General features: G+C 46.6%; 1 protein-coding gene across 5 annotated transcripts in view; it reads left to right on the forward strand.

Annotated features, from left to right (window-relative positions):
* HYCC1 (hyccin PI4KA lipid kinase complex subunit 1) overlaps positions 1-27,973 on the forward strand; it is a 711,655-nt gene that overhangs the window by 428,197 nt on the left and 255,485 nt on the right. For all 5 annotated transcript variants that reach the window (XM_069648331.1, XM_069648332.1, XM_069648333.1 and 2 more), the window contains 2 exons: positions 1,417-1,497; positions 20,967-21,082. In XM_069648331.1, the coding sequence (XP_069504432.1) occupies positions 1,417-1,497; positions 20,967-21,082 (197 nt within the window). The remainder of the gene's footprint in view (positions 1-1,416; positions 1,498-20,966; positions 21,083-27,973) is intronic.

The raw sequence follows: 27,973 nt of genomic DNA on the forward strand, positions 1-27,973 counted from the left end.
TCATGATTTGCAAAAGGGTTCCAATTCCAGATGGGTGAGGGCACGATGTATTTAGACCAAGGTATTTGTGGTTATGTAGGCGACATGGTTTGGGCAGTCCTTGAACTTGGCAACGCTGCATTGAGAGGGGCTTTGTCATGAAGATGCTGCTTGAACCCAAGGCGTCTGTGAAGATGACCTGGACAAGAACATAAATCTGCAGATTCTTGTAAATGCGTCCATGATTAATGGGCGACCCTGCCAATCGATGGTGGTAGCTATGCTAGAAGTGGAATGCAGTTTCCTTCATACATGGGTCACGTTTTGCCTGAGCCGTTATTATTCAGGGAGGAATTGCCAGTCATCGCATTGAAGCAGAGGTGTAGTAGGTAGGGTCTGAGTGGGCAAAATCTGTAAATGCCTACTCAGCAGCACTGTGTGGGCATTTACAGATGTAAATGTCACTGTGGTGGGCCCAACTACATTAGCTTCAGGCACCACTTGTTTCACACTCCTGGCAACGCGCCTGCATTGAATTGATGTGAATGGCATCTAGATTTCTTGTAATGGTGAAGGCAGTGATGACGGACAGGCATCATCCTTCTAATGACACCCTGCCCTCTGACCTCACCAGGCCCTAATCGCTATTGCTCCTTCATCAGTTATCACTATCGGATGGAATTCGTCTCTGGGATGCTGGGTAGACTAGTCGTGTATTGGTCAGACGTTTGCATCGGCTAGATACATTTTTGGTCAATGACATTCGATGTGTAGTGTGGCGATTTTGAAAACATTGTACTGGCTCTTGGCTCGCTGCTGCGATCTGAGCGTGATCTGCAGGTCGCAGGTTCGAATCCCGGCAAGGCCAACTCAGCCTTTCATCCTTCCAAGGTCGATAAATGGGTACCAATTTCGGTTGGGTGATTTTGTATGTAAATATGTGCTCTGTGAAGTGCTTTGGATGAAGACGCTATATAAATAACTTATTATTATTATCATCATTATTTCACATTAAGCGCTTGTGATTGGTTCGCTGGCTTGACTTGGAAACATGTTATACCCCCACTAGTATATTCTAGCTGTTAAAGAGCTAAACGTGGGCTGCCCTCTCGATAGACTGTTGTGACCTGGTTCAGATGTCTATTTATCACATGCACCATTTTCAGTCTGCAAAAAAATAAAACACAACAGCCTTTTAAATGTGAAAGGAGAATGTTTTGATGATGGCGCCTATTGTTCCTGCTTTATTCTTTAGACACAGACTGTCCAGTCATTGATACAAAATAAAGAATGAAGCTGGGCTTTTGCATGCATTTCTGAAACTATTTTGCAAAGTGTAAATAAGTAGTGCCTCCTAGACGGATTACAAATTGCTTCCAGGTTACACTAGTTTACCTTTCTGCTAACATACGACACTTGTTCTTCTTTTTGCAACAGGAAATTGTGGACTTGCATGGTCAGAGCAAAGTGCTGTCTTTCACAATCCCCTCCTTGGCCAAGCCGTCGGTGTATCATGAGGTAAGCCACTTCTGAGTTCCTCCAAGATTGACTCGGGACTCGAGAAGTAGGGTTAACACCAGTTTATTTTATAACACAAATAGGCCCAGCGCTTGGGATCATTGGAGTGAATGAATGAGGTGCAGAGGTTGGGGGTTTCAAAGAAATCAAAAGGAGGAATTCCAGCCTACTTGAGGATCGTAGTCCATCTCCCAGGGTCTTGGACGCAGCTTTCTGGTGGTTAAACAAAAGTCAGTGTCAGTGGTGCTCTAAGTCTCCCCTGCACTTCTTTTCTTCTTCCTCGTGTGGTTGGTTCCTTATGCTGTCATTATCCTGACGATGGATTAATGCTCCTTTGCAGGACCTCTGAATTCCCCTTCTCGCTCTCCTGGCCTACTTCTTCTTCACTTCCTCTATCTTCTCCTCTTCTGTCAACGGCTCTTCATTTCCCCTCTTAGCTTCTTTTCTTCTTCCCTGTATAAGTAGGCTTTCTCTCTTGCTCTCGCTCTCTCATCCTTTTCTTCCTTCTCTCCTTGCTCCCCATTGGTGCACACCTTCGTCTCAGATTCACTTCTTTTATCCCTCCTCCACTTTGCCCTCTCCAGGTTTCTCCACTCTGTCACCTAATCTCTGCTCTATTCTCCCCTCCCGATCTCTTCGCTTCATTATTCCTCTTTCCCTCTTCATCCCTTGTCCAGGGCTCTTTGCCCTATCCCAGTTTCTCCACTTTCTGCTCTCCATCGAGGAGTCTTCACTCTATTTCACCACCTGCTACTCCCTTATTCCTTCAGTTCTTACTCTTCTCACTCCTGTACACCGTCTTGATCCCTCCAGCTCTTTGCTTCATTTACTCTTCATCTCCTCTTCCAGCTTTCTTTGATGTATCCCAGCTGCTCTACTTCCGACTTCCACCTCCACGTCTCTTCACTTTTATCCACCACCTGCCGATCTCTTCTTCCTTTTTGCACTCCTCACTTCTGGGCACCAGCTTGCTCACCCTCCTCCTGTGTGCTCTCCTCTCCACTTCATACTCTCTCTCCCTTCTTGCCTCACATTGCCACCGCTTGTCTCATTTGGCTAGACTTAAGGTCTTATTTTATGGTCATGTGGCTGCAGCCCCTTGATCTGTGAACTGTAGATTTCACTAAGCGGGGGCGCTGGGAATGCGTAGCACACAGATTAGTCTCCTCGGTTGTTGTGCGTTGCTCCCTGCTTGCCAGTGCAATTCCTCAGATCTAGCTTACAACAGGGGCATGCGCCATCTTGCATGATGTACTGCTCCGACAACCTCTGCTGCTCTGTCTCCTTCGTGGCCTGCTGCATCTCAGCATGCTGCCTCTCCTATCCCACTTGTGGATTCCTTGAACTTTTACTGGGCATATAGTGATGTAGCTCGCAGTTCACTGCACATGAAACCGCTGTTGGGTATTTGTTGATTGTAGATGATAGGACCTAGAAGCTAATCGTTTTCTTCTGTGGCTCACTGTTGTAGGCTGATTCTTTTGTGCACAGGGCCGATGGCGAACTTAACTTGGTAAGTGATGTGTGATGCAAGTCTGTTGTGCTGTCTGCATCCCTTGTTATAAAGGATACTCCTAAGCCTTGCAGCCGTTCACAAAAACTGGGGCTTTGAACAGGTAGTGATTTCTCCTTTTTTTTTTCTTTAAGTTTGTGTTCTTAGCATATACAGAGTCGTATACAAATAATACATTTAATAAACACTCATAGAAACTAAGAACTTTCGAAGTAACCCAACCATCCCCCCTCCCATAAAATCAACATGAATTTTCGAATGGAAATTCAGTTGAGAAAAAATCAGTAAAAAAATATAAAATAATAATTATAATTATAATTTTTTTTATTTACTTGATTTAATCAAATTAATGATTTTTACAAGAAGGAGAAAGAATAAAAGGAAGACAAAAAAGAAGAAAAGTTTTTAAACACAGTAAAACACTTTCTCTAATTCCCTAATTCTGATGCACAGCTGGAATCGCTTGCTGATTTAAAGATCCGAGGATCTGGTTCAGTGTCTGTGCGGTGGCGATTGTCCAGGAAGTTCTTTCACCGCTGATTAGTCTCTCCCACCACACCTGTTCGTCTTGGGTATAGGAGGCAGACAGGTGCCCCAACAGATATTTTGAACCTATAGCCTTGGTTCCTGGGCAGTTGAGGAGCAGGTGCTGTATTGTTTCAATTTCATCCTCTTTTTGCCAAAAACGACATATATTTGAATTAGTTAGGCCTCTTACTGCCAAGATCTCGTGGGTTTCAAGGAGAACTTTCGAAGTAACCCAACCATCCCCCCTCCCATAAAATCAACAGGAATTTTAGAATGGAAATGCGGTTGAGAAAAAATCAGTAAAAAAATATTAAATAATAATTATATAATTAATAACTCATCTTATCTTCCAGGCTCCTTCGGTATCTATCCTGACTGCAAATCACTCTAAATCACATTCAAGAAAATCATTCCATATACTATCGAAGGTTTTGCTTTTCCTCTGCAATCTCATAACAATTATCTCAATATTGCAAACAGAGTACATTTCCTTCAACCATGCATCCTTAGGTGGGAACATTGTAGATTTCCGATTTCTTAGAATGATCCTTTTTGCAAACATTGAAGCTCTCAGAATCCAAGACACTTGATGGTAAAACAGTTCCTCCATATCTGTATCTTCACCCAAGATCAAAGTTCCAAAATCATAGTCTCTGTCCACTCCCAGGACTTTATTTATCACACCTGTTATATCACTCCAAAATAATTTGACCTTATAACAATCCCTCAACATATGTTCTAGTGTTCCTCTCGTCCGTTCGCATCCCCAACAGGCGTCTGAAAGACTCAGGCCTTGTTTACACACACGTTCTGGTGTCCGAAATACTCTGTTCAGTAACTTGGGGGAATATGTTCACATAAAGCCTCCCATCTCGATTCCCTGATCTCATCTTGAAGGCAATCTGTCCACAAATCCAGTAGTTTTGTATTTCTTTCCAAACCAGTACCCAGAAGTTTGTTCAGCACCGATGCCATATGTTCCTGGCTCCCCACGCGAGCAATGGTGACCATTAGATCAGAATCCCTGACCTCTGTCAAAGGTACAGCCTCCCTGAGCGAGCGATACTCTCCAAATGAACAACCCCCAAGAACATATGTGACCTTCAAGGCTTGAAAGGAGAGCCAGGACCCTCCTTCAAATAGGTCACCAATTGTTCTTGCACCTTCCAAATACTAATTTTGCCAAAACAGGGTTTTGATGTTGACTTTAATCGAAGGATTCAGCCATAAAGATGCAGATCCCATCAAGACTGGTTCCATATCTAAGGACATCGCAAATATTCTTCCAAGTAGACCTTAAATATTCAGTCAAGACTCATTTCTCCCCCCACCCCTTGCCTGAGGTGGAAAGCCAACCTGATGTCCTCATTGGACCAGCCGTGCTCATTTCAGCAATCGACCAGTCTTCAAAAGGCTCTCTCAGAAACGGCAAAAAGTGTCTTATCATGAATGCCTGGTGATATTTGCAAAGTCCGGGACGCATCATCCCTACGTTTCCTTCTGAAGCTGTAGTTTCCAAAGTTTCAATCTCGGCGGTTTGTACTCCGATAGACCTGATTGCAATACTATCCAGCTTTTTCAGCATGGTGTTACTTGGCAGAAGGGGGATCATGCTCATAACATATGTGATCTATGGCGCTGCTGTCATTTTCAGTGCACTCACTTTGCCCCCCAATGATAATTTCAGTGATTCCCATCGCTCCAATTCCGCAGTTAATTTTTCCATCACTAATCTTAGGTTCAAATCCATCATAATCTCATAAGCTCACATCTTCAGTAAGCCATAACCCTAGATATGTCATCTTCATTTGGCACCATTTGAAACCAAGGCCATTCAGAACTAAACTATTGCTGAATTGTGAGCATGGCAAAGACTCTGATTTCAACCAATTGATTTTATAATTTGAAACTCTGCATACTTCTGGATGCCATACTCTTGCCATACTTCTCGATAAGATCCAGTCGGGGTAGACTCTGTCAAGTCCTGTAATACCAAGAGTAAATCGTCTGCATGGAGCTATAGTTTCTGTGTTACTCCATGGTAGTTGATCAACTATCTTCTTCTCTGACCTGATTGTAACAGCCAGTGGCTCCAAAGATAAGACAAAAAGCAAAGGTGCTAATGAACAAGTCCCACGTTGTAATTCAGACTTTGATTCAATTGTGACATTAGTTAACACTTCTGCTGTTGGGTTCCTATACAGTTACTTCACCCAGCTCATACATTCCCAACCAAAATTCATTCTTTTCAATGTTCGAAACAGAAAATCCCAGCGCACTCTGTCGAAATGCTTTCTCTGCATCCAGTGAAAGATTTAGCTTCCTGTATTCAGACTAAGTCAACAAAGGTGTTCTCATATTAGTTGCTGACGTTCTTCCCTTTACAAATCCTGCCTGAGTTGGGTGTACTAGTTACGATAAAACTCCACTCTGTTTGCTGGGACTTTTGAAAGTATTTTACAGTTTGAATGTATCAAGTGGATTGGCTCTAAAGATGGCTTTCCCGTCTTGTCTAGGTGAACGTGGAAGTCTACCATTGTCTTTGCAAAATGTGCAAGGTGTTTTTAACAGTTTTATAAAAAAAAACTCACGCATTGCCCTATAGAATTCCGCAGGCAACCCACCAGGATCCGGGCACTTCCCCATATTCAAAGTATACAGAGCCTTCTTGATCTCATCCAGTGTCACTTCTACTTCTAATAGCACCTTTTCCTCCTCAGTCAGACATACCAAACGTTGATTTCTCAAAAATTAATCTAGCACCTCTGAATCCTCTAATGGTGTTTCCTGGTGAAGCCTCTCATAGAAGTCTCTGAACTCCTTGTTAATCTCGTCAGGGTCATATGTAACACAACACCCCTTCTCAATCGCACAAATGGCCTTACTACTAGCAACTACTCTCAGCCTATGTGCCAGTAAACTACTACATTTCTCTCCACCTTCAAAGTAACTGCACCTTGTTTTAAATGGAACTCGTTCAGCAAACTCAGGTGTTTATTTAAATCGTACTTCAGTTTAATAAGCATTCTTCTCATCTGGAAGCCTCATATCCTTCTCCAAATTTTTCACAGCTGCACTCGGCTCCTAATATTTCTCTTTTCGTTTGGTTCCTGAGAGTCTCATTAGAACTCGCCGCATCACACACTTGAAGCTTTCCCATACAGTATCCACTTCACCATTCAAATTACATTCAATGTACTCCTCTGCTTCCCTTTCCAGCTCCTCTCTCAATGCCTCATGTTTTAATATAGAAGTGTTCATTCTCTGTCATATGATCTTCTGGTTGAATAATCTAAAGAAAAGATCATCTCTATTGGGGCATGATCCAAAATCACAATGTTCTCAATCTCAAACATTTTTAAATGTTGTGATACCAATCCTGACGTTGATATGTTGTCTATTCTTTTTTTTTTATTTTTATTTTTTAACTCTGTTTATTGATTCAATAGTATGTACGTATCAGCAATAAACATCAACAAAGGCACTTGACATATACCAGCAATTACATTTCAAAGAACATTCTCTGCAAGCACATAGATATTCTATAAATGTGGGTGGGGGGATGACATAAGTGTTCAGAATCTATGCGTGCAGGGAATCATCTCCACCATCCCATCTCCCCCAGATCCTCTGATTCTTCCTAGGGCATCCTCTGGCTTTGTAAATCAGTTTTTTGAAGGACACGCATCTGTCCATCTCATTAGATCATCGGTTTTAACACAGTTTGTCCGCCGAACCCCATATAGCAGCAATTTGTTTCTTCCCCACTCCCAGTGCCACAGCCAAAAACATCTTCTCGCATTTAGTGAAGTCTGTCTTTCCCCATATGCCCAGCAATACCAGTTTTGGGTCTTGTGGAACTGGAGATACCAAAGCCACAGAAATGTTGTCAACGCATCTCCCCAAGACACTCTGAAGTACGTCACGGCCTCACACCTTGTCTGGGGCCCCCCAATGTACTATCGCTGATTCGGGAGTAGTACGATCGGTGTAGTATTCGGAGTTGGATCAGTCTTAGTCTACCATCAATTACAATATCTTGTGGAAACATTAGTGCCTCCACCCATTCCTCTGTTTCCAGTGGGCCTAACTCCCTTTCCCATTTCTCTTTAAGCCTTGTCAGCTCCCGGGTCCTGAACGAATTGAGGACCTGGTATAGTGTAGAGGTGATATTAGTCGGAATGAGGTCCGGGAGAACATTAGTCTCGAGGCAGAGCATTTGGGAACCTCACCCAGGTTAGGGAATTGGGTATTGACGGCATGTTTCAGTTGAATGTGTCTATAGTATTTGTTAGGCTGAATCCCCAACTTCGCACATAGGGTCTCAAAATCGATGTACGCAGGTGTGTGTATGCCCCATCATTCCCAAGACCTGAAGTGTCCCATTTTTCGAATTTCAGGGAGGTGTATGTTGTGCCACGAAGGTTGCTCCAGTGTTGGTATAGCTCTCCACCCAATGTGTTGATGGCCCTCCTCACACACACGGCAAACGTGCAGTGTCACTCTCAACATATCCTCCACCATTGTGTTTACGCTGTATAGTATCTGAAGGGATGTAATCGGGACTCCTGTGCCCATCTCAGCCTCAATATCTGGGAGTGCAGGATCTCTGTGGAGCCATTCGTTAACCGCCTCAGTTTGTGCTGCCCAGTAATATGTGTGAAGACAAGGCAACCCAATGCCTCCCTCCCACACCGTGTGCTGCAATGTTTGTAGGGCAAGGCGGGGCTGTTTCCCTCCCCGTAGCAGCTACAGGAGAGCACCATCTATGGATGCAAAAACTGTTTGGGGGATGGGTAGTGGAGCATTTTGTAGGATATATATAGGAATCTTGGGAGTGACAACATTTTGAACGGGGTTGTCTTACCCACTAGTGATAGGGGAAGGGATCACCAATGAGACACATCGGCTGTAAATTGAGCTGGAGAAACTCATCAAGGGTTGGACTAATGCGTATGCCGAGATAATTAAAGCCTAGGACCGAGACCAAGTATGGGCAATGTTCAGGGATTACAGCATTCCCCCCCCCGCCCCCAGAAGCAGGAAGAATATGGTTTTTTTGCTCTGTCACGCGGCGCCCTCTGAATCTTTGGTATTCTGAAAGAATGTGGGCCACCACTGGACAGGAGATTGTGGGACTTCTAAGGTATATGAGGAGGTCATCTGCATACAACGAGACACATGCCCATGATATCCCACAAGGCATCCCAACCCACAGAGTCAAATGCTTTCTCGAAGTGCACTGCTAACAGTGCCAGTGGAGCTGAGATTTCTGAGGCGCGCTGAATGGCAAGGTGTACCCTGCGTAGGATCTTTTGGGTGGATCTGCCAGGCATCAACCCACATTGGTCTGGGTGGACAAGGCTTACTATCACCCCCAACAGTCTGTTGGCGAAGATCCACGCCAGGATCTTGGCTTCGCCATTGATTAAGGATATCGACCTATAGGAGACACACAATTCTGGGGGTTTCCCTGACTTGGGAATGACTACTATACACGTCCGCCTAAGGTCTGGGGGTAGATTCCCGCTGTTCTTTGCTACTCAGCAACATACGATGCGTGTGTCCCATCGTCGCGCCCCGAGCCTTTTCCAGACTTCCACCGGAAAACAGTTGGGCCCGGGGGTTTTCCCAGATGGAAGTTGAGAGTGCGGCTTCAACTTCTTCCTCAGTGATCTCCGAGTCGAGATCCCCCACTTGTTGTTCAGAGAGACGGGGGAAGTTCAATTGAATCTAGGAAATTTAGGTCTCCTACCCCAGGCACCCTTGGTTGGGGGGGGGGGGGAGTAAAGCTTTCCATAAAAGGCAGCAAATGCCTCTGATATCCAAGTCCTCAGTTAGCAATCCCTCCCCTCCTCTGCTTGGATAGCCCATATCTGCCCCCTATGTTGGTCTTGCCGCTCTAACCAGGCCAGAGTTTTACCGGCTTTGTCCCAGGGTTCGTATATTTGGCTGCGTATGGTCCAGTGAGCGGCTTTAGCGTTATCTATGGCTGTGTTGCGCAGAACCTCCTACGCCATGATGCGAACATCCGGAGCGGCCTGGGACCCTGCTTCCAGGAGTTGCTCCTCTTTCCTAGCCACCTGTCTCTCCGCTTCCACAATCTCTTGGGTATGTCGTTGGCAATGGGCCGACACTAGGGAAATAGCCTCTCCCCTGAGGACCGACTTGTAGGCTTCCCACAGTGTGATTGGACAGTTTACAGACCCCTCATTAATGTCATAGTATTCCGCCGTTTTATGGGAGAGACCTTCTACTATTTCGGGTATTTCTAGATAAAACGCGTTCATGCGCCAGGTTGTATCTGATTTAGCCTGCACATTATTCAATGCCATCAATAGGGGGGAACGATCGAGATGCCTCTTGCTAGAAATTATGTGGACTTCAAGCTATGCGTCATGCTTCGGGGGATAAAAAGGTAATCTATCCTAGAGAATGAGCTGTGCGCATTGGAATAGAATGAATACCCCGAGTCTGTTCCGTGCAGCACCCGCCACGTGTCTACTAACCCAATTGCGTCTACAAAGGAGTATAGCTTGGTGGGGGTATCACAATTCCTATTGCCCCTGTGTGTCCTGTCTTTGCATATCTCCATGACTTCGTTAAAGCCCCCCCCCCCCCCCCCCCGGCCAGGGCCCATGAATCTGCTTTTTCAGTAACTGTTATCGCTTGGAGCACATTCAGAAGTTCCATTGTAAGTGGTGGTAGAGCGTAGATCGTGATAATGCCTCAGCTACTCCCATACATATTGCCTAATAGCACTACACACCAGCCTCTCGGGTCAGCCTGTTACTTTCTGAGTAGAAATAGCACCCTCTTGTGAATGAGAACCAGTATGCCCTTGCCTCTCTTGAGAATCCTGCATGGTATGCTTGTGAATAGTTGGATCTCCTAAACAAGTTACAGTCAGTCCCAACTAGGTGTCTCTGTGAGGAGTGCTATGTCTGGGGAGTGCCGGTTGAGGAACTGGAGCACCAGCCTCCACTTAATGCTGGAGCCCAGCCCGTTGACATTCCATGTCAATAGGGACATTTGTCCCTCACGTGTCATGAGTCTGTTCAAGATGTTTTGCAGGGTTTGGGAGTAGTAGCGTGGGTTTTGTATCCCCTTGCCCCATAGATATCGGATTTGTATGTTGTCTATTCTTGAGTAAACATTATGTGCCTCCGAATGAAAAGTGTACTCTCTGCCTGATGGATGTACCAGTCTCCACACGTCCAATAAACTAAAATCTTCCATAAGGCGGCCCAGCGCCTCCCTTTCTCCCATCTCAAAATCTCTGACTACTACTTTCCAGGAAAGGTTCCAGCACCACATTCAAATCCACCTAACAAGATATTTTGTTCCCTTGCACCCTGCAAATGCCATCCCACGTCTCCCAAAAAAACTGTTCATTACTGGTGCATATGTGTATTACATACTAACACTACCATGTCCTGATCCCAATGTCACTGAAATCATCCGCCCTTCCTTTTCACCAAGGAACACCAGAATCTCTCCTGGAAATTTTTTTCCGAATCAAAATCATTACACCTCTAGAACTTGAGGAATGAAACACCTGCCCAACCCAGCCCCTACACATTTTCACTTCTTCCATCTTGATCAAGTGTGTCTCCTTTTAACAGGGCCATTAATAACATTCACGTTCCAAGACACTACATTTATAGAGTCCCTAAATCCGGTCAGTGGAGCTGTCATTTCTCCCACTTCTCCAACATAAATTGGCAGCCTAGAACCATCAGAACCTGAAAATAGAAGCCTTGCGTAAGAGAGGTACATAAAAAAAAAACAGTACAACAATTCAACTAAAATATAAAACTCCACCTCAGAGCTAAAACTGAGTGTTTAGGCGAACGCTCAATTGTAGTTGATAGACTACCATACAAGCCGTCACCCCCTGAATCCTTACAAGCTTCCCATTTTTAAAATTCTCCATTTGTATTTAAATGTTATCCTCTACTTGAATGACCTTATGTGATCACTCATTCTCCTCTGTTTATTCTCTTGCAATGACACACCAAATGATTTTTTCTGGCCCATTCTAGGCCACAGCTTGCCATACTCCCAGTGCCGCATTGGCACCGCCCACTGTCAAGCCATTTAGATTGTTTCAAAAAGTACACCCCCTGCTCAATATTGAAGAAACATACCATTCCACATATTCCCTTCTTGCAAAAATAAAATTACTATTAACAAGATTCCCTACAGCCAGCCAATATGTCCTCAGCATTGGTTACTACCCTAGGTACCTCAATGTACAGTAACTGAGTTTAGTTAAGCAACATTTCTAACTCATTGCTTGGTTCCTTTAGATAGTGTCTACTAGCTATCTATCATCCCTTGGAGTTATGGAACTGCACTGCAGATTATACCGTGTCCTGAGGATAATGGTAAATCTGCTGAAATATGAATTAAAAAAAAAGCATTTAGTAAATTTTCTTTGAACTGCACTTTGTTCAGACAAAATACCTCTCCACACCAAGCCTTTTGCTCGTTTCTGTAACCCATACATAATTTGAATAACCATAAGATTAACTTTCCATTTGCAGCCACTAGACTTTTCATTTAACATTTTTATCAAACCGGCTGAAGTGAACTTATTTTTACAGGTATGCTTTAAAAAAAAGACTCTGCATTGGGGTTGTGGCCAGCAGTGCCGCCGATGTGGCAGCTCTGCTGATGGCCTCCAAGTGTAGCCCTTAGCTTTCTAAATGTACTACTGTTTCCATGAAACATTGTGCCCACATGAAGTAGAACCTGTCATCGGAAGATGCTGTGCATCCAACAAGCCTGCTGCCGACTCTTACGAACCCCTCACTCGTGAAAACGGGTGGGTATGTCTGAGACGACCCCGGGTCCAACGCGCCAATATGGTGGCCAGCCACGGGGGATGTGAATGGGAGGAGGAGCGGCATCCTGAAAAGCAGAGCTCTGGACGAGCGCAGTCCCTGAAAGAGGCACGGAACGGACCCATCTGCTTAACACCTTGGATCCACTCGAGGTGAGGTGTAGGGGAGCCTTGGCCGATGCGGTGAGACAGCTCCACAGCTTGTCGTGAGTCGTCCGATTCCTTCCTGCACCAGACCTGTCAAGCTCGCATGGGCGGAGGAGCAGCAGGGTTGACTGTGGTGCTTGAGCCTAGGAGCCCAGACCCAGTACCGGAGCACACTTCCTGAAGGGAGTGCAACTGACATACCGGAGGCTTTGGAGGGGGACCTGACACTGTGGAGTTCCCCGCGACAGCTGAGTATGAAACGCAGACGCCAGCTGCAACCTCGCCGCATTCCCGAGGAGGGATAAGTGAAGCCGGGACACCCCTGGGGGAGGTAACTGAATCCTGCCGGCCGCGGATTCTGGCTCGCCAGATCCCCTGGATAACTGAGCAGCTGCACAACACCCCGGCGGGGAGAGGGTGAACGTAGTGCTCTTGCGATGAACCAAGACCCGTCCTCCCGTCCTGGTACCCCACAACACGGTCAGCTGGGGCAGCAGGATGGCAATGAGGGACAATCTGCCACGAGGAAGCACCAGCTGGCTGAGGTTGCACAAGCCGGCCCTTGGAGCCCCCATGGAGCAACCAGCTGAGAGGTGAGGCATGCTAGAGTGAGGAGGCCCCTGGACCCCCTAGGGGGTGATCTGCAGTCCGCCAGATGGAAATATAGCTGGAGATACGCAAATGCTCCTAGCATGGGTAAGGCTAATCACTGGTGTTCTCCCAGCAGAACAATGCTCTCCAGGAGACACTCCGAAATTGCACGCTGAGGTGAGCCAACAGGGGGTAGTGGAAACCTCCCCCCCTTCTTCAACTAATGCTGGGTCCTCTGGCCCTGCTTCCTCCCCTGCATTGAGACCTTGGGGGATCTAGCCACAGTGCCAGCCAACCTGAGTTCCTTTGGGAGACCCCACCCCACCACCTCAGTACTTTTATCAATCTCTGGATAGCTGGCCAGTGGAATCTCTGCAGCAGTCTGGTGGGACTTTCAGATGGCAACAAACGAAGTATATCCCCCCAAATACTGAATAACAGCTGGTGGTGGCCGCCTTCAATAACTGGGATCCTGTAGTGTACATCTGAAGCCCGGCACCATGTTCAAACAATTTAGGACCCCGAAAAGTGGGGACATCTCTGCCATGTTATTCACTGGTGATAAAGGGAGAAAAACAGAGGCAACAAAATCCCCCCTACAAACCATACCAGGGTGAGCCGGACAGCGGCCACCAGAGAAGACATAAAGGCATTTATGTTGGACATTAAGTCTGAATTCTGCTCCTGTATGTCTGAACTCACCACTAAGCTCGAACTCACTGGCCAGAGGGTGACGGAAGCAGAACAGAGGCTGGGAGAGGTGGAAGACCTGACACAGGAGCACTCAGCGACACTCCTCGAAGTTCAAAGGAAGATCCAGGCCCTTACAGATAGAAACAGAATTCTGGAATAAAGCAGGAGGATTTGGAGAACAGGGCCAGAAGGAACAACATATGCATTAGAAGGGTGCCCTCAACGGTTCCGGGCCATGGCCTGGCTGAATACGTGGGTGACTTGTTTCAATCCCTCCTGCTGAACGTGGAGAGGTCTCAACTACTGCTGGATAGTACCCACAGGCTACGCCAGTGAAAGGGCCTGGAGAGGGAGGACCCCCCCCCCCCAGATTTGATCACCCACGTCCATTTCTTTACAACAAAGGAGGCAATAATGGAGATAGGCTGCTCCCAAGACGAACTGTCGTTCCAAGGATCCCCCCAACAAATCTATCAGGATCTAGCGGCGGTGATGTTACAGAAGCGGGCCACTAACACTATTTCTACAGGATCAAAAGATACAATATCGCTGGCTGTTCCCAGCGGCTGTTCAGTTCTCCTTTAAGGGGGTATCCCACACGATCGCCCATCTGGAAGATGCAGACTATCCTGAATCCCACTTCACCAGATGAGCGAGATGGCGCCCTGCCCGGCTCCCCGGGTGACCCGGAAGCCCCTCCCCCCGAAACCCAGATGGACAGCTTGGTCAAAAGTCCAGAAGGGCCATAACAGGAGATGACCGGGCACCCGCAACTCATGAAAGCAGACCAGTCCGGATTAGACAACCTGTGGAAGCAGCAAACAAGATGAAAGAAAGAAGGGGCCCCACTCGGTCGAAAACCAACTCCAAGGTGGATGACACCTGAAGACCCTTGGAGAGCCCTGCCGAAGACAGGGGGCAGTATAGTAGTTAGGAGTCCAAGGTTAGGACTCAGTTTAGGGTTTTTTGTTGTTCAGTTGATACAAAAGACAGTTGCAGCATATTCAGTGGAAGGGTTACGCGATCAATGGCCAACACTGACAAGCTAGCCGCCCCCCCCCTGCTAACCCCTCACAGCATCTCCAGACTCCAGATATTGAGCCTGAATCTTCTTCGCAACATCTGAACTTTGTCACATTGAATATTAATGGCCTCAACTTGCCGGTAAAGAGAAAAGTCATATTAAAACACCTGAAGGACCTGAATGGTGCAGTGATCTTCCTCCAGGAGACTCACCTACTTCCGGTAGACTACTCCCACTTGCGGAACAGGGACTTCCCAAAACAGTTCCTGGCCTCGGGACGGCTCCAAAAGTGGGTGGCGGGACAGCCATTTTGGTGGCCAGGGATATCGCATTTGAGGATCTGGATTCTATCATAGATCCGGAGGGGCGCTATATTGCGGTGAAGGGGAGGCTCGTAGGCCAGCTATATTCATTGGTCTCGATATACGCTCCAAATGAAGGCCAAGAGCGCTTTCTATCAGACTTGGAATCCATCCTCCTCCCATTCTTGGAGGGTCACGTTGTCATTGGGCGATTTTAATGGGGTCCCAAACCCAGAGCAAGATAAATCACATGCGTCTGCTCCCAGAGACTACAAGATCGCACTGGGAATGCTCCATATGTTCAGAACCCTGGGAGTGGTGGATGCATGGAGTGTACTGCGCCCAGGAGAAAGACTATTCCTTCTTTTTACATGTCCATCGCAAGTGTTCACGCATTGATCTGCTCCTGGTCTCGCCCCAACTCCTATCCTACACTAATAAGGTGGACATTGCCCCAATGGTGCTCACGGACCATGCTCCTGTGGTACTGCAGATGAGAGCCTGGAACCCCTCCCCAGCGACCTGACCACACTGGTGCTTGTATGACCCGATCTTAGATGATCTAGCGCTAAGGGACGAGGTGGTGAGAACAATTAATAACTCATTTTAAGAAAACCCCACGGAATTGACCTCCACGGCCACAACGTGGGACACCATGAAAGTAGTGGTCAGATCAGAGGGGTCCTAATAGCACACACAGCAGCCTATTACAGGAGAAAGAAACGGTCAAGAACCCACCTGGAACAAGAGATTCAGAGCATAGAGGACGAAGCTAAGAGGAAGGGTTGGTCCCCAAGGATTCACGCTGCCCTACGGGTGGCCAGCAACAAACTAGAGGCACTATATGCAGAGGAGACGGTGTAGACCCTATTAGCAGTGAAACAGGCGTAATATGCTAAAAGCAACAGAGCAAATATTCTCCTGAAAGGGAAACTGGCGAAGACCTAGAAGAGGAACTATATCATCGGACTACGAGACCGTGAAGGAGTTGCCCACAACGAAGAGCAGGATAAAATCCAGTTAGCCCAAGCGTATTTACTAGAGAGCATGACTAGTGTGAATAGATCGACGGAGGCACAGAGACAATATATATCGCAGAGGCTTCTCTACCCCAACTGGCCTAGGAAGACAAGGAAGCGCTGCAGGCCCCGATTTGCCTGGAAGAAGTGGAGCCCGTCATCAAATCACTGAAAGCTCGCGCCCGGGCCCTAATGGCTTCTCTTCTAGATTTTATAAACTCTTTAGACTCCAGCCCCTGGATTCCCTACTTAACACATTCCGGGAGACAGGAAGTGTCACGCCCTCAATGCAGCACTCTACCACAATTCTAGCGCTAAAACATGGGAAGGATCTGAAGGACTTGGCCTCTTATAGGCCAATTGCGCTTATGAATATAGATGCCAACATCTATTCTAAGGTGATGGCGAATCACCTTGACCCTCTACTCCACGTCTGATTAACCCCGACCAAACAGGATTCATATTAGGTAGGAAAACTGGGTACAATATCAGGAGGGCGGTGAATTTGATAGAATGGGGCGCTAAGAATAACGAGAAACTGGCCATCCTGGCCCCTGACGCTACAAAAGCGTTTGATAGGGTAGACTGGTCGTTTATGCAACTGATGCTGGAGGCATTGGCTTTCGGTCCCCAGTTCAGGAAAGCGATAGCCGCCAACTATTACGCCCTGAATACTTCATTCCAGGTTAATAGGGAGCGCTCTCCCCCGATCCCTACCACATGATAGACACGTCAGGGATGCCCACTTTCACCCCTTTTATTCGCTCTCATTATGGAGCCGATGGCGCAACATATACGGAGGAATGATGCAATTCAGGGCCTGATAATACAGAATTCTCCCAATAAAATGTCTCTTTTTGCCGATGATGTGCTCTTATCGATCACCAACATCATCCCCTCCATGCAGGCGGCATTAAGGGAACTCGGAGCGTTTGGTCAAGCAGTGGGGTTTGATATCAATTTTGGAAAATCAGTGGCACTGTGGATGGGCCTCATTACACACGAGTTGAGTGCCATCCAAGGCATCTGCCCCATCCGATGGGACACGACTGCCATAGCTTATCCAGGAGTGTGCTTAACTGCCACTCTGAAAGATTTATATGGGGAAAACTTTCCTCCTCTGATTACAATACTAGAACAAGATCTGGAACGATGAGCGGGTCAAGAGATCTCACTGATGGGTTGGATAACTGCAGTGAAAATGAACCTCCTACCCCGCTTGTTATATTGCACTTAGCACAAAACATGAGGCTTAGTCAAACAGGCTACAATGTTGCATCCTCCTACATGCCTTGATATTAGGTGGCCGGGAGTAGCCTTTCTTGAAAGCATCTTTAATGTAAGTTTAGATGTTTGTAATTATGCTTGCACATAAGGCTCTGTTCTTGTAGCTCAGCTGGAGCTGCTTGGATTCATTTATCATTCAGTTAGACTTATGCCAGTGTGCGAAGATACTAAAAAAAACAGTGCTCGTGTAATATTTCCTCCCGTTCCACATCATCCCCACCAACAGGTTGTTGCCTCATCAATATTCCATTCCTTTTGAGAACAACTGGACACAGCAAGACTCTGCTTACTCATGTTCTTCTTGTACAGTATTTCTGTAAGAAGTACTATGTGGCCTTAAGACGATGTAATAAGTAACAGTCATGTTACGCTACTGCCATGCACCGCTGCCATTCACATAATGTCATGGTAAGGAATGCTTTCGCGTTCACATTAGATTGAAACCCTGCATTTTGTAACCAGGTTTATGTGTAGAGGTGCTGGTGCTTAAGTTATTGGGCCTCATTACGAGGTGGGAGGTAAGGGATTACCAGCACCCGTAAGGGCACCGGTGCCGGTAATCCCTTACCTCCCTACTACGAGTTCCCTTCGCGGGTCCTTCCTTAACACCTGGTTTTTGTAGGCGTGCCACTCTAGAGCTAATAACGGTACCGCAATTTGCAGTACCGTTATTAGCGCCTTCCCCCATTCCCATTGAGCACTATGGGGCTCAAATGGAAATGGGGAACGGCCGTTGTGAATGGGGAATTACCGGTCCCTCTGACCTCGGAATGGACCGGTAATTTCTCCATTCCCCAGGGCGGAGTCGGAAGGGTTTTGGAGGCAGCCATGGAGCTAATATCTAATAGCTCCATGGTTACCTCCAACCTCGCAATGAGGCCCATTGACACGAACATGTGCTCTTTAAACTGCATTTTTTTTAAATAATGTTGCTTCAGTATCATTTATTAATGTGCCATCACTTATCCACCCTCGAAATGGACGATATAACCGTCTAAAAGCTAAATGGTGAAAACCACGAGATTCTTACTCCAGGACCCAAATGTTTGATAAAATAAAGTCCTTCCTTTTCCCGCCTCCATTTTCAGGCACCAATGACCCCCATCACCAACAAGGTGAGGTACCAGGTGCCATCTGTTTTTCTGCCGTCAGCATGAATCCCTTAAATAGGGTATTGCAAAGTTATTGTTCTACAACAACAGAAGTACTTAAAACAATCCTCTGATGCACCCCGTATGGGAACCACTCCACAGTTGTTGTTTCAATCACCTACATGGCTAACATCCCTTGTGCCACATCAAAAGTCTTCAGACATGTCGGAATGCAGCCAGCCGACTCCTTGCTCGACTCACCCAGTAACCCCGTTCCTGGGGGGACCTGCACCAGGGTTTGGTCGTAAGACCAGGGACGTCATTTAGGGGTGGCAACGGCAACCCCTGATGTCTTTCTTGTTACCCCTATAGTCTCCCTTGCTACCCCTAAAAAATAAAGGTTTATTTGTGTACATTTTAATACAAGGTCCTGTGCTGTGCCCAGTGCCATGTGGCCCTTTGCTTCTGGAGTGGCTGGCTTTCTTGTTCATGCCACTTTCAGTGGTTCCACAAGTCTAACATTTTCAGCAGTGACCCTAAATAAGAAAGAATAGGAATACCAAATAATTTGTCATTACAATAATTGCTAGACTCATTAAAGGTTTATTTCAGGCACACTTCAGGGGGTTGATTTAGTCTGTTCTTAAACACTTCAACTCAGCCTTTCATCCTTCTGAGGTCGATAAATGAGTACCAACACAGGTTGGGTGATATTGTATGTATATTTATTCTATATAAATCACTTAAGCTTGAGTGCTATATAATAACACATCATTATCATTTGGCAATGGACGTCGGCTTTCATTCACAGTAATTTGGTAATATGGGCCTATACACACTGATCTTAACGATACATATGGTGATCCATTCTTGTATGAAATGTATATAACATTAAAGTGATATCGTAACATTTTTTCTCAGTGTACTTAGGAATGATGCTATGTGATGTCACTCCCTGTTTTGTCAAGGGGTGAAAGGTTGTGTTCAATCGCTTCCCGTGATATTGCTTTGGGGTGGGGTCAAATTACATCACTTCCTTTGATGTCATAAGAGGTCAAGGGTCGTGTGATGTCACTTCTGCTACCCCTGGCATGTTGGTGAAATGACATCCCTGCATAAGACTGGATCGGTTTGAAACTGATATACTCAGTCTTTATATGACTATGTGGAGCTACACCCGCATACCTAGATGCCGATTTCTGAAGTGCCACCTGTAGCTCATGCTCTGCTGACCAGCTTCTGTTAGGCCTGAAATCTAGGCACGTGTAGGGTGTGTAGCCCGAAATTGATCAGTTTCTGCCCCCTTAATATGAAACCAACTTCCGTTCTGCAGTCACCGAGTCTCTTTCCTGTTGTTCAACTGAGCCCCAATCTACCTTGCTGCTCAACGCCTCCCTGCTCCAGCGTGCTCCACTTACAGCCCTTGCATGTCGATCACACTTCTTCTTTACCCCTGTATCCTCCTAAGCCTTTGACAGCATCTCACCACTTGTCAGCACACTTATACATGTTAAAAGGTTTACCACCCCAAGCAGCACCCCAGTTTGCATTTTGCACTCTACTAATGAATACATAAAGGAACGCCTCTTCTGCTGTTGTATCTCTCCCGCTGGGTAAGCAGTCAGATTTCTGCAGCAGTGGATTCCCTTTTATGGGCTTTTTCAAAAAAATGTAGAGGCCTAAATGAGAGCCTTGCTCCTTTGCTTCTGCATTTCGGGAAGGAGCTCATGATCCTCCACTTCAAGGAATGCCCCCCCCCCCTAACACCTAGGTCCACCCCGCCCACCTGAGATTGGGCGATCTGCTCCCCACTGTTTCCTCTACTGGTTGCTTGTGGATCCCTTGCTCCCAAACTGCCCAACCACACCCTCTTTCCCATTGTTAGCTCCCTACGCTCTTGTATTGATCCATTGTATCTCTGCTTCTCCCACAGTGTCCTTCTCCCAATGACTTGTAAAGCGCTCTGTTGCTTCCCGAAACTAGGTCCATGCTCAATAAATACAATAATTATAATAATAAATGGTTCACATATACTGTGCTTGTTTAAGTGGAGGTCAAGTGATGATGAACGCAGTATACCTTTGTTCGGGGCATGGTGTGCAGACGCATCTATGTACTGTGCACTCTTATTCCCCGGGTGTGTTCCGAGTCCTTAGTTACTTGCAAACCAGGCCTCCATGTGCAGTACCCCTGTATTGCTACCTCTAGGAGCTAGACCTTGGGGACAGTTAGCCTATTTGACCCATTAATAGTTGTGTTCCATCCCCCCATTTCTTATTTGCGTTGCTTACCCCGCCCCCCATTCCCGTAAACCCCCTTTCTTGGCTCCCCCCTATTTCCATGTGCAATTTATCGCTGTATGTTCTTTGTATGCTGCATGATACCAAGGTCTGAAATTAATACATGTGGATGTTCTTCCCCTTCAGCCATCCAGCATTGGGTCGATGGTTCTCACCGAAGGCGCGTTGTCCCAGCATGGCCTGAGCAAAGTTGTGTACAGCGGACCACATCCACAACGGGAAATGTTAACAGCTCAAAACAGGTAATTCTCCAGTGTGAAATTGTAATGTGTATCTGGCTTCCAGCAATCTCTACAAATCTGGAAACAAACTATATATTGTGTTTACATGAAAGCTTGCTGCTTCAAGGGGTGCCTTTTCCCCATCAGTGTTGGGGTGACTCCAAAAAGCTATCTCAACCTTGGGTATTGTGATGTGCCTCTTCCAAACCAGAAACCAAGCCCAGAAACCCTGGTGTTGGCACAATACGCAATATTCACTGGGACTAACCTCAGTTATTTTTGTCTCGCACATGTGCTTTAGTGCTACTTAGTGAATCTTAAATATATGTATAGTGTGTATGGGAGGTGCATGGCATTGTGGATGCAGAACAAATCTGCAAGTTTTCCTACACAGCATAGTTTTGACCCATGAATGACAGGCCTCATTACGACTGTAGTGTAGTGCTACCGGCGGCATTGTTGCTTCACCGCTACATTACGAGTTTGCTAGCGGGTGCCGCTCTGGACGCCTAGTCAGACCAGGCGTGCAGTGTGTCACCCGCGAGTAGACCAGGATGGTAGCAACGGTACCGTTATGAACGTTACCGCTGCTATCATACTCCCCATTCCCATTGAGCCCTATAGAGGCCTTTAGGGGCACAAATGGGGAAATTACCGGGCCCTCCAAGGTCGGAATGGCCCGGTAATTCCCCTTTCGCGGGACCCGAGTTTGGGGTAGCCGGGCATGGCTACCTCCAAACTCGTAATGAGGCATTGTTTTATAGGTGGCACTTTAGCTCTAAAGAGAGGAGACGAAGAATATTGTTATAGAAAATTGGGAAATACCACACAACCGACCGCGCACAGGGAAAATGGAGTAGGCAGGGGCTGGAAGGTGTGGTGGGACGCTGCACTTTTCTCAAGGCAGTGCTCCTTACCACCACGCAGTCCTCGTCCCTGATGCCTCAGGTTTTGCGCCTTTGAGGAGCCCGCCACGACTGACCGAGTTCCCCTTTAGCAAAGGCAAAGCTGTTAGCGAGGCAGATGCTTGTTTTTTGCGTACTGTTCTGCGTTCTTTTTCTGCATACTGCCACTGGTGACGATGCAGGCGATTTCCAGGAATTGTATCGTCCTCCTCATTAAAGCATGTTCCCGGTTTGCTATCACGGCAATCATCTTGTCTGCTGGTTCATGCACGCGCCCATTACCAAGCCGCACTTGCAATTCTTATTTAATTCTGTTTACGGTGTGTTCTGCAGCAAACAGGGAGCATGAACATGTTGCCTAGAACAGCCAACAGCAATCGTGCGGTGCCATCTGCATGAAGTTAGATGCATGTCTATGGTGCAGTGCAACTCGTTCCATTTATCCGGTGCAGTGCAACTCGTCCCATTATCCTAAGAGCCGCCCTTCCCTTTCTAAGAGTAGCTTGCACGATTCATCACAGTGTGAATACCCATAGTCCCGGGAACTCTGTCTCCATAGGTGCTTTCCTGTGAATGCACACCTGTGATGCCCGCTCCACTCCACAAAATGTAGCTCCTCAGTTAAACGTTGAAAAGTTACACTTGCAAGACTAACTTCCTGGATCATGCCCATGAAAACAAACCTTCACATGACCCTTATTAATCACACGTTACTGCTAGGCCAGTTGAAGAACAAATGATTTAATGAAAGCCTGCAAAACAATGGACTTGATTGCTAATTTACTAAACTGCTGCTGGTCCCTGATGGGCATTTTGGTACGATTTCAACTTCTGTTTCCATGAACTGCCGGGGTGGCGTTGGAATTCCTGCTCTGGAAACGCGCAGGTTTGCCACGCACAGTAATGTAAGCCATTAAATAGCTCAGTCGTGGGAAGCAAACACATCAGTAGCTTAATTACCTTGATAATAAATTAATAACCCAATTTGTCACAGTGATGGAACCAAGCTGAACATTATTTGTGGGATTTTTAAAGTGCTTTATGCTGTTTTTGGCTACCTCTGTGCGTGGCGGGTGATAATGTGGGGCTCAGCGTGGGACGGTGCTACATGCCAGATCACTGGAAAAGTGTGCTTTTATTTAATTCGGTGCATTTATGAACTGTGGATCTTGCTTCAAGGAGCAGTCAAGTTCTTTCCGCATAGCAAGAACAGGTGGTTTCAAAGATGAGAGGACAGGGCTGGAAAGTTCTTAATAGAAAGTACTGTAATAATGATTGCTCTGTTATGTGTACACATAATTATCATGTCAGCTTGGATTTGGAAACACTGCTAAAATTGGATGATAGTTAATTTAAAAATAAGCTGAACTGCATTCATAAAAACATTTCAATGCATTACAAGAAGTTAAGCTTATTCAGTTTTTAGGTTTTCTGGATATTAAATATAACACCTGCATTTGCAGGTGCATTGGGTGGCCGAGCGCCTAATATTGATTTGTTAGTGCTTTTATGAAACAAAAGTGTCCTGTGCATCCAACTTAATCTGAACAATTAATTGGTTAGCCAGGTCAACATCACACAAAGCCTGGACAACAGTCACTAAGAGATGGATGGATGGAGAGATCCCTGTGATTGGCTGTATTCTTCTAGTTGATTGGTGACCCATTTTTAAAACTGTTGGCCATAAAAGGGATAATTCAGATCAGGCAGTTGGCTTCAAGGATTTTAGGGTCTTCGGACACCTTTTTGAGGAGTGAACACTGTAGAATGTTTAAAGGCGAGGTAAAGACCATGTGGAAAGGGCAGCATTGAATATCTGGTCCTGGAAAGGTCTAGGGCGAGGCTGCCAATCCTTTCATAGATTTGGTAATTTTGACAATGTCTTCCCATGAACTCACGTCTTTGAAGTAAGATCTGGATATTGAATTAGCCTGCTGAGCGAACTCTGCATTTGCCTGAAGAAAAAAAGCAAACCTATTCACCATTTCTTGTGACAGTGTTAATTGTTGTGACTCTGGAGTGGGGCAGTCAGTTCCCCAAGGATTTTAAAGGTCTCTGATGTACTATTAGCTAGCTCGTCGATGTGGTTATTTAAATAATTCCTTTTCCTAACAATAAGGGCCTGGTGCCCTCTTGCATGTATCCCAGAGAGCTAATTTCTGTCTTGTAACATTTCCCCCACCTTACAGGCTTGACCCAGGCACAGCAGCCCTGCATGATCCACCATACTTGTTTATAAAAACCCAGGTGGCCACTTGGGTTGATAGAGACTTAGGCTGTCGCCTATAGCCTCAATCTAACCAAAGTGGGTCTGAGAGCCGCAGCCAGTAGCCCTCGGCTACCTGGGAGCCATATGTGCATTCCCCCAGCCAGACTCGTATCCAGAGGCAGGGGGAATGTACTTATATCAGGCAGACAGCCCAGTCCAGCAGTGTGGATTGTAAGAACCGGAGGCTTGAGTTTGATAAAGGCTGGAGGCTGCTGTATGGCGCAGAAGGTGGGGCTCGAGCGGAGAAGGCGGGCACGTGACAGCAGTGTAGAGCGGGAGGAGAGCTAAAAGGGAGGTGGAGAAGGTGGTGGTAAGAGGAGAGCGTGCGGGGGAAGGTCATGGTAGCAAAGCAAGTGGTAACAAGAAGTACGAGAAAAGAGTGGTGGAGGTGGCAGGCAAAGAAGCAACAACATGAGGCTCGAGTGAATATTGGGAAGTGGTAGTAGTGAAAAGAAGTGTTCCCATCAGAGGAGAAGCAACAGACAAAAGCAGCAAAAAAGAACATCTCAAGGTGGTAGAAAGGATGGGGTGAAAAGGATAGTCCAACCCTGGGAAGAGGAGGTTGCGTCAAGGACGACGCAAGGCAGTCAAAAAGAAACCAGTATATCATGAGGCAGGAGTGGCCAGAAAGAGGCAGTGATAGTGGTGGAAGTTGCAACACATGAAGATGGGTACTAGCAGGAGGAGAAAGGTTGAAGAAGGAAATTGTAATAGAGGAGAGAAATGCATGAAAGTGATGAGATCAAAAGTAGGACAACTTCACAAGGGAGGTGGTAGAAGCCGGAGGTAAGAATGGAGACCATACCTCAGGGCCAGGAGTGAAAGAGAGGCTGTTGTATCCGAGACAGAGACTGGTACAGTGGGAAAGGTGCCAAAAGGGAAGAAGACTCAGTAAGGAATTGAAGAGTGAGAGCAAGGCCTAGTCAGCCAGAATAGAAAGTCTCCAGCGGCCCAGGTCGGCCCTAGGCAGAACCATACTATGTGAGGTGTGAAGGCATCATGAAGCAAGACACAGACAACAGGTTCAAACAAAATAGTTTCATTAACTTAAATGTCAGGATGGTTGAAGGCCTAACTTGCCCTATGCTAAGGTGGGATTTCTCAACCTAAATGGAATCCGTGAGTGCAACTTAAGTAAAAGCACTAACTGTCCAAAACCTATATCTGCTCTCACAGCTAAAGCAAAACAATGTGTATGGATGTCAACCAAAACGCAAATAGTGTTCCAAATTAAAGTTCTGAGCTTCTTCCAGCTCTTGCCTTGCTTTCCAACTCCCCTTGCCAAGTTCAAAATAGTTCCAAAAGTCTTGGGGTTCCCTTCACGAAGAAGACACCACAGTACCAAAAATGGTCTCGGGGTTCTCTTTCCCCAACACAACGACAAAGTTCATAAGGTCTTAGGTTTCCATTCCCCAAGACTTCAGCTTCTATCCTTGCACCTGTGTTCGGGTTCACATTCACTTTGCTTTCTCCTTGTCAGTCTCTTAACTTTGCCACAATGTGTTCTTTCATACAGTTCACTCCATGGTGCTCGCTTTCCTTCACCACATTACTTTCACACTCTTCCGTAATGTTCATTACTGGCTTTTCATTGTATTTTATAAGATTCTTTCTTTGCCTAACAATATGTTATGTGTGATTCACACAATCTTGCATTCCATTCATAGGTTTATCAATGCTTTCTTTTAATTCGGTTTTCAATTAAGCAATATGCCCTGAGCCGCGGGGCCATTACAGAGTCAGGTAATGCCCCGGCGGCGAGGCGAGGCCCCGCAAGACCGGGGTACTAATAGCATTCTTTTCTGTTCCGAAACGCTCCAGCATTTCGGAACAATTTCGGAACAGAAAAGAAAAAAAATGTGAAAGGAACTGGCTGCTGGGAAAGGGAAAACAGTCAGTTTCCCCTTTCCATGGTGGCCATCGCGAGCGATGCGCTGGAAATGGGTGTTCCCAGCGTGTCCCCTCCCAAAAAGGAGAAATACGAAGTTAAGTGGGATTGGAGGGGCGAGGCAGGGAGGGGAGAGGAAATAAATAAATAACTTACCTTAATCCCCGGTGGGGTATGATGGCAGCCTCACGCTGTGCGGAGGCTCGGAGCAGGGATGGCCCCGCTTCGAGCCTCCTCATTGGCTGAGGGGCTGCCGCACCTCCTGCCGGGCACAAAGGAGGGGAATTCTGGCCGGGGGATTCCTGGCGGCTTAAAGCCCCGGCTAGGGCCAATCTTTTTATTATTATTTTTTTTTTTATTTGTTTTGGCTCAATGAGCCTTTACAAAAAGAACCAGATAAAACAAAAAATTACTATATGTCTTTGCAGATGGTTGTTACATTCTGATTCACCCTCGCCAGGGTTCTAATAGTTCTTAATTCATATTCTTTCACTTGCAGTTCAACTTGCTGGTATTGTACACTCCAACCCTTCACTTTGGGTTAGCTTTCACATCTCATTTTGTTCATTCGTCAATTACATTTGGCCCCAGGAGAGCCCAGTACGAGTGTTCACTTTTTTTCACTCACTGGTCGGTGGCTGCTCGTCCAGGTTGCTTGTTTCCTCTTCTGCTCTGCATGCAAGTCTTCTTAGCATTGTGAGCCGCGTTAGCACTTGGCTATTGCCTCTGTGGGTTGCCGGCAGCTCTCCTCACCTCTTGCGCACATTATCAGTAGCCTGCAGCAATTTCTCTTCCGTGCCCCACAGCTCCTCAACCAGGGAGGCTCAAACCACGGTGACACTCTCTCTGCCTGCTCGGGCCTTGGCGTCGCAGTCTCTCCTGGGTATTTGCCGGAGTCCTGGCCTCCAGGCAGAACCCTCCTCGGCAGCATCCTTCTCAACAGAATTTTTTCCCTCGCAGGCTGAAATGCTCGGCCCAGCTTCTCTCCTGCTGCTCTCTCCCTCCTGATTGTCGGCTCAACCATTTAGCAGGTTGCAGGTGTGAGCCCTCAAGTCCAGTTGCCTGACCATAGTTATTGGCGTTCTCTGCACATGCCTTACCCTTACAAACAGTCTTCAGGCCTCTTCCTCGTCTCAGTATCAGAGTGGTGAAATGACATGTTATTGTAGACCACTCCTAGGCACCTTTTCCACCTCCCAGTACTGTAGTGGTATGAATGAAGGAAAATTAAGGGAAGTGATTGGCAACAGCCTATAAAGGCAGGGGGTGAGGGTAAGCTTGGTTATTACAAGGAAAAGGGGAATACCATGTCTCGCCTCTGGACATCCTCTCCCCAACCCTCCCCGTGGTGACCCTCTGTCGCATCTCCACGCCCAGGGGCAGGATCCACAAGCAAAGGCTTTTTCCTGGCCACCTGAGAAGAGAATCCAAGGGGATTAGGTGTGAGGATACACTGAGGTTTCCCACAGAGGAGGAATAAGGGCACAAGGAGGTTACCAGCAGTTTGAAATTGGTTAGAGTTCGAAGAAATCTAGAGTATGTGCTGTCCACCTTAGGGACCCATCTCCACCTCGACCTACAGTCCACAATCAACAAAGCGGTTGCCCACAACATCTGGTATCGAGTGGTATGGGAACCCAGAAATCCTACATCTAGAGCAGTCAAGAGAAGAGTGTTTAGGCGCATTGTGAGCCTCCAATGTCTGGTTTAAGCAGCAGCAGAGCAACCTCCCAAGAATTAAAAAGAATTGGACATTTACTTCAGAGACCCAAGAGCTTGTCTACCCACACCCAGTAGGAGAGACAGTTATTTGAAGAAGGGCAACATGACCATTTTTATTATTGTTTCTT

This window comes from Ambystoma mexicanum, chromosome 2q (genome assembly GCF_040938575.1).
Source record: "Ambystoma mexicanum isolate Mex_15411 chromosome 2q, UKY_AmexF1_1, whole genome shotgun sequence".
NCBI classification, from domain to species: Eukaryota; Metazoa; Chordata; class Amphibia; order Caudata; family Ambystomatidae; genus Ambystoma; species Ambystoma mexicanum.